General features: G+C 49.8%; 3 protein-coding genes across 3 annotated transcripts in view; 2 read left to right on the forward strand and 1 right to left on the reverse strand.

Moving 5' to 3' along the window:
* LOC127749122 (uncharacterized) overlaps window positions 1–4,318 on the forward strand; it is an 8,715-nt gene extending 4,397 nt beyond the window's left edge. The window contains exons 2-3 of the mRNA XM_052265961.1: window positions 3,239–3,346; window positions 3,431–4,318. Of these exons, the coding sequence (XP_052121921.1) occupies window positions 3,248–3,346; window positions 3,431–3,619 (288 nt within the window). The 5' untranslated portion in view covers window positions 3,239–3,247 and the 3' untranslated portion in view covers window positions 3,620–4,318. The remainder of the gene's footprint in view (window positions 1–3,238; window positions 3,347–3,430) is intronic.
* LOC127749129 (probable ATP-dependent DNA helicase HFM1) overlaps window positions 1–7,300 on the reverse strand; it is a 19,873-nt gene extending 12,573 nt beyond the window's left edge. The window contains exons 1-10 of the mRNA XM_052265971.1: window positions 6,941–7,300; window positions 6,766–6,857; window positions 6,589–6,672; window positions 6,364–6,489; window positions 6,056–6,288; window positions 5,770–5,969; window positions 5,526–5,670; window positions 5,315–5,450; window positions 5,105–5,224; window positions 4,840–5,015 (exon numbers count right to left, since the gene is read on the reverse strand). Of these exons, the coding sequence (XP_052121931.1) occupies window positions 4,840–5,015; window positions 5,105–5,224; window positions 5,315–5,450; window positions 5,526–5,670; window positions 5,770–5,969; window positions 6,056–6,288; window positions 6,364–6,489; window positions 6,589–6,672; window positions 6,766–6,857; window positions 6,941–7,038 (1,410 nt within the window). The 5' untranslated portion in view covers window positions 7,039–7,300. The remainder of the gene's footprint in view (window positions 1–4,839; window positions 5,016–5,104; window positions 5,225–5,314; window positions 5,451–5,525; window positions 5,671–5,769; window positions 5,970–6,055; window positions 6,289–6,363; window positions 6,490–6,588; window positions 6,673–6,765; window positions 6,858–6,940) is intronic.
* LOC113208413 (mediator of RNA polymerase II transcription subunit 4) lies at window positions 7,300–8,949 on the forward strand. The gene is made up of 5 exons (XM_026425376.2): window positions 7,300–7,446; window positions 7,624–7,858; window positions 7,937–8,108; window positions 8,192–8,290; window positions 8,386–8,949. Exons 1-5 carry the CDS (start codon window positions 7,382–7,384, stop codon window positions 8,559–8,561), a joined length of 747 nt encoding a protein of 248 aa, XP_026281161.1. The 5' UTR covers window positions 7,300–7,381; the 3' UTR covers window positions 8,562–8,949.
* Window positions 8,950–8,985: the final 36 nt, after the last annotated feature.

The raw sequence follows: 8,985 nt of genomic DNA on the forward strand, positions 1-8,985 counted from the left end.
CCCTCCCCTCCCCTGCTCCCCGCCCATAACCAACCGTTTGCCTTTAACGAGCAACCAGAGGGTCCTCGCTGCTGCTGCAAGTTCCCATTAATTGGTCTTTAAACGCAACCGGAAGTGTGTGAGTTTTTTTCATTTATGCGCTTCATAGCCACAAAAAAATCAAAAAGATACGTGCAACGCCATCTTTGACACAGCCGTATAAAGTAGGACAGGCCGTTGGCGCCGAGGAGTGCGAGTCACATGTTCATTTACGCGTGCTGCTGATGTGGCTCCGGGTGGTATGGTGAGGCAAGCTGGTGGCATGAGCCCTCCCGAGTCACCCGCGGGCCACGCAGAGCCCCCCCTCCAAGGACGCGGCGGCCTGGCTCACACGCGCTGACTCACCGCTCGGCGCTTCCTCGTCCGGATGCAGCGATGCGCTCGGACATGAACCTGACGCGAGTTCGACGCGGCGACGCGGCGACGCGGCAGTTCGTGCCGATCGCACACGCGCGCGCCGCCGGGGAACACACAATGCATGCAGCGCGACCAGCAGCGCGACCAGCAGCGCGACCAGCAGCGCGGGCTAAACGGCATGTGAAGCATTACACAGAGCGGACGAGGCACAATATGATGCTGCTGGAGGTTGTCGATTCCTACCCATAATACGTAAACTCGATTCGTCGTGATGAAGACTCTCCCCCGCGATACATGCCGTTGCATTGGGACCGTGTGGATGGGAGAGGACGGGGTGGGAGGGGGGGGGTACGGCTGCTGACGACACGGGCCACGACCTTATGACCTTTGGGCGTCTTTGGGCCCTATCACGGTGGGGTGTGGACGTGTGTGTGTGAGAGAGAGAGAGTGTGTGTGAGTGGTGCGATTTGGACGCCAAGAGAAGTGCATGATACAATGGCGTGTGTGTGTGTGTCTGTGAGAGTGTGAAAAGGGTTCGCAAGGCAGCCAGTTCGATTGCACGCGCGGTGCGCGCACACTCACGGGAGTAAGTAGTCGAAACAAGTATACTACAGAGGTAACCTCAGGGTTCTGATTCTGATGCAGAGGGCGACGATCTTTATCTGCGCGATCTCCTGCAGGCGCGGCGCGGTGCGGCGAGGGGCTGCCGTCGTAGTACAAGCCTCTCGCCGGCCGGCGCGCTCAATAGTATCAGGGGATCCTCTCCGTCAGATCTCAGTTGTGCTTCTTTCTCTCACCGCCCCGCCTGTAGGTATCGCCCGCCTATCGGCTGCGGAGGGGGGGGGGGAGCTTTCGCCGTGCCAGTCCCAATGCCCTACGATCCGCCGCGCAGCAGCTCCGGCAGGCAAGACACGCACCGAAAGCGGGTAAAAATGTCACCATAGTGACCACATAGCGCCACATAGTGACCACCCTGTTTAAACGCCTTACTGTCCCTTTGGATCAGAGCGCCAAACACTCATTGCGTGTCAAGCACATTTGCTCCACTTCCGGTTGCATTTCCTCCTTCTCCTCCACTTCCGATCGCTATGCTATGCTGCTGCTTTCGCCCAACCCGAAATGGGACCAATCATTCCATAACGGTCAGACAATCACGGCCTGATTGGAGGAGAGCAGCATGCCGCCTGCCCGGGCCGACCTGTGCGTGCGAGAAAGAGGGAGAGAGAGAGAGGGGGGGGGGAGCAGTGCTGGGACTGGGAAGAGTACGCGCCGGAGATGCAGTCTCTCACTCTCTCTCTCTCGCTCCGCGGCGGCGCTACGCGACATGTCCGCCCGCGGCCGCGGGGCGCCGCCGCCTCCAGCGCCTCCCGCCGCCGCCGGGACTCTTAACCGTTGCGTCGCCGCGGCCGCCACCGCCGCCGTTGTGAAACGGAACAACGCGGGCGCGTCGCGCGCGTCGCCTTTACGGAGCCGTAAAGCAGTGGAGCAGGAGGCGCCGTGCAGACCTGAGAATTATTTGTCGTTCTCGCGAGTTTATTCCGCGTAATGCGTGGCAGTGCCGCCGCCTCCCTCCCTGTGAGGTGTGCTCACTTTCATAGAGAGGGATCCGCAGGGGTCGAGCAGATGACACCGCTGCCAACGCCAACGACATAGCGACGACTGGCAGCGCTTAGCGCGGGCCATAGACGTGATGACTGGCGCAGTGGGCAGGCGACCCCGAGATAGAGAGGTATATGGGTAGTAGTGGGTCTGACCCCCCCCCCCCCTCTCTCTCTCGCTCTCACTTGCTCCCTCTGTCCTTAACACTCTCTCGAGCTCGCGAACGGCCCCTACTGACCCGGACCACCATCGGACCCATTGTCAGGCAGTGACCCCTCCTTCCATTCCCCGTCGTCGGCTCCATCGCGGACAGACGGGCGATGCTTACAAGGAGGTCCGCCGCTCGCCGCCACGCCCCGCGGCCATGTACTCGTCTCCGACTCGTCTGCGCCTCGTCTGTGACTCGTCTGTGACCCCATGGACCAAGACCGGTCGAACGCACGGCGGCACTCGGCTGCGTGGGCCTGGCGAGCCTGGCGCCCCACGAGTAGGTAGTGTGGTGATGCCGTCCTGGCACTGCAGTGCAGCGTGCACGTACCGCACCGTACGTTAAGTGCGGCACGGTGCGGTAGGAGGACCCGCAGGCTGACCCAACCTGCGGCCTCTTGGCTCCACCGCGGCCGGCGGCGCGGCGACTCGCGTGCCGTGCGAAATTTAAATAGAAGGGTTTGGGTGCGGAGCGAGGCTGGGTGTCCCGCGTCCCGTCCCGTCCCGCGCGCGCACCGCAACCGCCGCCGAGGACCCGCGGCGCACGCTCGCGACGCGACCGCGGAGAGAGGTGGCGTGGGTGACGACGCTGTGGTGCAGGGGGAGGCGGAGGAGGAGGAGGATGGGATGGGAAGAGAGAGAGCTCGGCCCCGGCGGCACTCAAGAAGCAGCACATTTGCACGCCGGAAGTGAGGTGTGCAGACTGTCCTGCCCGGCGAGTGACCGTAACCCAGAGCACTGGGCGGCAGAGGCTCCGCCGCCGGGTCTGCGGACAGCGCGCGGCCAGGGTCAAGGCTGAGAGAGCGAGGCGTGCGCCGGCGCTCATTAGCCAGCCGCGGAGCAACCTCTGCGTTAATTCAGTTATTTCAAGAATTAATTTCCGCGAGGGAAAATAAATGGGATAAATATTTAACATTTGGAACGCGTTTTTTCGCACAATGGTGGCGACAGTGTTGATTTAAATTATTATGATTTCTTTGATCCGGATCCACGGTTCTAATTTGCGTTTTTGTTTTTTTCTGTCTGATTGCCGCAGATCCCCAAGATGATGAAGATCGCCCTCGTGCTCGTCGTGGCCGCCGTGGCGCTGTCCGACGCCCGGCCCCAGGGAGGCGCGCCCGCCGCCGACGAGAAGCCCATGCCGGTGAGGACACTGCTCGCGTTGCTTGCGTTTTTTTTTAAATCCGTCCTGGTTTCTGTATGACGAGGTGTTTCCATCTGTCCGCAGTACGAGTTTGAGTGGAAAGTGGACGACGCCGAGTCCAAGAACAACTACGGGCAGAACGAGGTTGGCAACGAGGCCGGACGCGTTGAGGGCAAGTACTACGTGCTGCTCGCCGACGGCCGCACCATGACCGTCGAGTACTACGTCGACGGCGACAGCGGCTTCGTCCCCAAGATCTCCTTCTCGCGGTAGTTCCGCCCGCCGCTCGGGGGCAGCGCTTCACTTCCCAGCCGAGCTGACGCGTCCAGACGGCGGCGTCCTACCCGCGCCAGCATCTGGTCTACGTCCTACCCGGGGAGCGTGGCGCAGTTAAAAAGTGTCCCCCACCCCGCCCCACTCCCCGCCTGCTCATGCATATTGCTCGCATCGTACCGTGGAATTTCGTAGCTGAGACGAACGAGAGAAAAAAAAACACAACGAAATGGTTCACACTGCTCGCGCTCGCGGTCGGTCGCGGTGCCCTGGGATCCCCCCACACGTTGTACGATTTTTATTGTTCCTAGATGCAATGTTACCAGTGCCTATTTTTATTGCCTCCCCAGGGAGGTGGCGTTTCGGAGTCCGGATCCCCATAATGTTCCCTGGGGCAGGAAACCTGCTTTTGTGATAATCTATTTCTAAGGTGAAGTGCGTTTCGACGTCACTTTAACGTTTCTGTAAAACTGCCATAAAATAGGACACAACACCAATGCTCTAGAGTTATTCGGTCAGATCTGGCATCTGACTCGATGACGACACCAGAACGAGGAAACGACACATTTTTACAACACGCTTCTGAATGTAGATCCACATTAGGCTTCTCCTTCGGGAGCACAAATCAATCCCATCTACCTGTACCTCATGTTGTGAAACTTTGTTGATAAATGAATAAAACGTGTTGTTTTTTTTTAATCGCAAGTTTCTCAATATTTCCCCTTGCTATACACTCCTCGAAGAGCCATCGTATTGGGCAACAACCGGTGGGTGACTCGACAAGCGAGACGGCTTCATGAAATACAACCCCGCGCCGCACTTGGCTGGTCTTCACCCTTCACGCAAATAACGCGCATGGAGCTATGTGCCACCCTTGACCGCGCTTCATGGCACTAGAATTTCGACGCGCGCGCGCGCACACACACACACACACACACACACACACACACACACGTGCCATCTTTCTAACTCGCGCGTTTTCTCGCTCTCGGCGCGCAGCAGACGCATCGCAAGAGCTTCCATTATTATTCATTATCCTCGGCCATCCATCGCGTAATGATGGGCCGTAATGCGTCGGCAACACGCGACTGCAGAGCGCGGAGAAGAGGTGGGGGGGGGGGGGGGCGCACGCAACGCCTCAGTGCGGCAGGTCATGTCCGTCAGGTTGCGGGTCGGATGGGTTGCCTGCCCACCGGGCGCCGGGCGCAGCGCACACATACCTCGCACGACGACTTGGTCATGATGACTGCGACGGCCGACGTGTCGAACTGCGGCCGGCCGGCGCGCCCGATCATCTGCAGCAGCTGACTGTCCGAGTAGTCCTGGTAGCCGCCGTTGCCGTAGTACTGGGTGCTCTTGATGACCACCAGGTGGGCGGGGAGGTTCACGCCCATCGCTGTAAAGGACGTGCGTGGTTTCGTTATCATTCAACGCAGAAGAGCGCAGTCCGGCTCTTCGAAGACGAGATTTCAGCGATGTACATACCGAGTGTGGACGTCGCCATGAGGACGGGGATAAGGCTGTCGCGGAAAGCTGTCTCAAGGAGATTGCGGTCCGTCATGGTCAGGCCCGCATGATGGCAGCCGATCCCTACCTTCGCCAATTCTGAGGGAATGACAAGTCAACGATGAATGAAACTCAATGAGCTGGTTAAATTTCTGCAGACTAGAATTCCAGATCATGGGGGACAGTTACCGCGTATTTTGTTGTCAACTATCTGACTGCATATTCTAGCGAGTGCTTCTTTCTGACTGTCAGTAAAACTGAATGTTATCATTTTAGATAGCACCTGTGCAGTAGCTAACACACTTTTGCGTGTGCTACAAAAGACCTGAGAACAGAAAACAATAAAATATGCTCCCTGTTTTTAAATTTTTTAAATAGTTTAAGAAAGCATAATAATTACCAAAGTTGGTTTTCCATCTGAATACTGGCTTATGACTTGCTTAAGTTTATAACTGAGATGAACATCAAACATAAAACCACCAAAGTTTGAGTCATACCCTTTCACTACTTTCTTCAATTGGACTGGTCGCATTGATTCCTCCATTCTGATTTTTATTTTAAAAATATATACCGGTAAATAAAAAACAAAAAGGCATAGTCATATGAAATATAATGTGGAGAGGTCATAGGCTAGCTGTTCTCACCTAAAATATTTTGCTGGCTTTTCATGAGTCCCAAGCCACTGAGCAAGATCTTCTACATTGGGAATAGTGGCAGAAACCGCAATGAATCTAAGGGTAGGCAATGAATGATTGTCAGAGCGTTGCTGCTGTTGCAACATCTTCATTCGACTTACAACAGCCTCTAAAGTTGGTCCTCTGCTTTCTTCATTTAAGATGTGTACCTAAAATAGATGAATGCAAGAAATAAAAATACTAAAAAAGTATGGATAAAAATTACTTACATTTATTTAAAAAGTATTCGTTTTACCTCATCAATCAAAAACAGTCTGACAGTTTTCATTAAAGCAGAGTGATCTCGCCAACGACGTGTTAGAGAGTCCCATTTCTCAGGTGTAGTTAGTACAATGTGATGCCTATTGAGATGGTTGAGATCTGCTACATCAGAGTCTCCAGTTACTTCAATACAGTTGATATTTAACCGAGAGAACTTTCTTGCCCAATCATGCAGCTTTTCAGAGCAAAGAGCTTTGACAGGAGCCACTGAAACAATTAATTAATTAAGAACAGTACAGTAGGCAAATTTTTGATGAAAGGGGATCAAAAAATGTTTCTTACTATAGACAATCTTAAAATCATTATTTATAGAGGCCTTTTCATAAGACATGAGCAACTGTATTATTGCCAACTCAAATAGCACTGTTTTCCCTGAACCAGTCGGAGCAGTTACAACTAGTGGCTCAGCTGAAAAAAATAATTCAAGAATAATATGGAGTTATATAAAAAAAGGTTCTTTCTTTTTTAGTGTATTTTCGACCAAATTAAATTGAGGTGTATGTTTACCAGAATAAAGTACATCATCCATGACCATAGACTGGACACGATTAAAGCAAGGATAGTCTTTAAACATAGAGCGATAAGCCTCAGCTAAAATATGAGTCAAGTATGTATGGTGTAGTTTGATGATAAAATGCACTAATACATATAAGTTTAAAAAGCTAAAACAGAAAGAAAGGATACGAAGTTCTTGAATGGAACGGAGACCACTGTCCACATACAATGGTCTTGGGCGTACATGGGGAAAATCTGAACCAACTGTAGCCGATGAAAACCTGTGTCAAAGCAATGGTTTTATATTTCCTGGCTCCAAACTTCTACATAAAATATTGCTTTCCAGTTAGAATCAGATACTCACAGTCTTCCATTTTCAGGTGCCGGCGTTGTATCATCCTCACCATCTAAAGATATAGGTCCAGAATGATCACTAAATGCTGTCTCTTGAGAATCAGCCATAATTTCAAGTCTACAAGAAAAAACATTAGGGTCGTTACGTCTTCTCTTCAAATCAGCTAGAAAAATAAGCTGGAGTTTGTCTGAACAGGCAATCGGCTCACGATCTAGGTGAAATAAGGCTAATCAGGTGTGCCTACTTCAAGCCTACTTGGTGACTGCCAACCGCCACAATTTAAAACTCGAGGGTGCCAGAAAGAACGTTATTTGCAGCTATCTACGCTGCGAATAAGACTTTTGTTCTTGCTTACCCTGCTTGTTGTTGTTGTTGTTTTATGTTTACACTCTGTGTGTGTTTCTGAAAGCTCAAGCAAATACGGCTTCAGTTTGAGAATTTTCATTCAAAATGGCAAATATTAGCACAGTAGAAAAGCTCATATCTTTGATTGACGATATAGAACTAATTTCTAAGTAAGTTTAATATTTCATGTTCATTATTTTCGAATTTACTCAGAATATACATGAACTTAACCTCCTCAGTAGACTCTTTATTTTGACGGACTACTTTTATAATAGTATATAAATTAAGGTTCTAACCTCGGACACAAAATTATTATTTTCAATTATTTTGCCTTCTCTTTTTCACAGGGAAATTTTAGAAAATACTATTGCTATGAAACATCAGAAATTGGCTGGGAGTGAGCAAGTTCAACTGACAGAACTTTTAGTTGCTAAAGACAATGAATTGAAAGCAACCCTAGAACGTGCTCGTGAACAAGCTAGAGTTGAACTGAAAATGGATGCCCTTAGAGGTGAAGTGGAAAGGCAGGATTGTCATATTCGCAACCTTCAGAGACAGCTCAAGGAGGCCGAGCAAATTTTGGTAGGTCCTTTTATTTTGGTAGTGATCTTATTTGCCGCCATTTCAGTTTTACACTTTATATTCCAATTCTACTTACAGGCCACAGCCATTTATCAAGCAAGACAAAAATTAGCTTCAATTGCTAAAGCAAATAAGCGACCAGTTCCATCAGAGGATCTTATTAAATTTGCACATCGTATCTCGTCTTCTCATGCTGTCTGTGCACCTCTCACTTGGCAACAGGGAGACCCAAGAAGACCATATCCTACTGGTAAGTTTTCAGTTTGATTTCTGTCCACATGTACTCCTAAGAAATATTTTACTCTCATTTTCAACATATTTTGTCTATTACAGATATTGAAATGCGCCAGGGTCTACTTGGCAGGTTAAGTAATCTGCCTCTTGTACCTCAGCCTGGTCTTGCTGACTTGTCTGGTCTTCCACCTGGTGCTGGTATGTATTATTATTCTGTTTTTCAAGTTTTATTGGAAATGCGTCAGGAATTGGATTTCCTTTTATGTGATGTATTTTTTTTTTGTACTTTTCAGAGCCTGCGGTATCTACTCAAAACCAGTTCTCTTGGCATCCATCGGGTGATTTGCACATGAATGTTCCTGGTCAGGGATCAGTTGCAATGGAAACCCGAAATCATAAGACTGAAGCTGAAGATGTTGAAGTAATGTCAACTGATTCGAGTAGCAGTTCATCAAGTGACTCACAGTAAAAATAGTTTGTAAACCTGGTGTTTGTCAAAAATGAGTAGCATGTGACTGTTTCTTGCTCATACTTCAATGCATGAACATTTCTTGTTGTATACTGTCAAATTTGCTTTCTCAATCGGTTCTTACTAATTGTCTAGAATCAAAGCAAAAAAGATTCGCAAAACATCTGTTTCCATCAATCTTTTGTTTTATTACTTTTGTTTTACATATTTTGTCAATGAATTTTTTAACTTTAGTTATGTATCTCATAGCTTCAGTAATCTTAACTTTGGAAACTTAACATAGACTCAGGGATTTGTTTTCTAGTGATTCAGCATTTATATGATTCATGTTTTTGGCTGTGATGCAAACAAAACAATACCCAAATACCATCTTTCAACAGTTTCAGGATTGTATATATTGTGATATTATTTATGAATCTTTAAG

Source organism: Frankliniella occidentalis, unplaced genomic scaffold (assembly GCF_000697945.3).
Source record: "Frankliniella occidentalis isolate FOCC.00 unplaced genomic scaffold, Focc_3.1 Scaffold33, whole genome shotgun sequence".
Lineage (NCBI taxonomy): Eukaryota > Metazoa > Arthropoda > Insecta > Thysanoptera > Thripidae > Frankliniella > Frankliniella occidentalis.

What these genes read in the sequence shown, in the direction of transcription:
- LOC113208413 (XM_026425376.2), top strand. Translation starts at nt 7,382, where the DNA reads ATGGCAAATATTAGCACAGTAGAAAAGCTCATATCTTTGATTGACGAT. An exon ending in GATATAGAACTAATTTCTAA is followed by an intron (nt 7,447 to 7,623) that starts GTAAGTTTAATA and finishes TCTTTTTCACAG; the next exon opens with GGAAATTTTAGAAAATACTA. An exon ending in AGGAGGCCGAGCAAATTTTG is followed by an intron (nt 7,859 to 7,936) that starts GTAGGTCCTTTT and finishes TTCTACTTACAG; the next exon opens with GCCACAGCCATTTATCAAGC.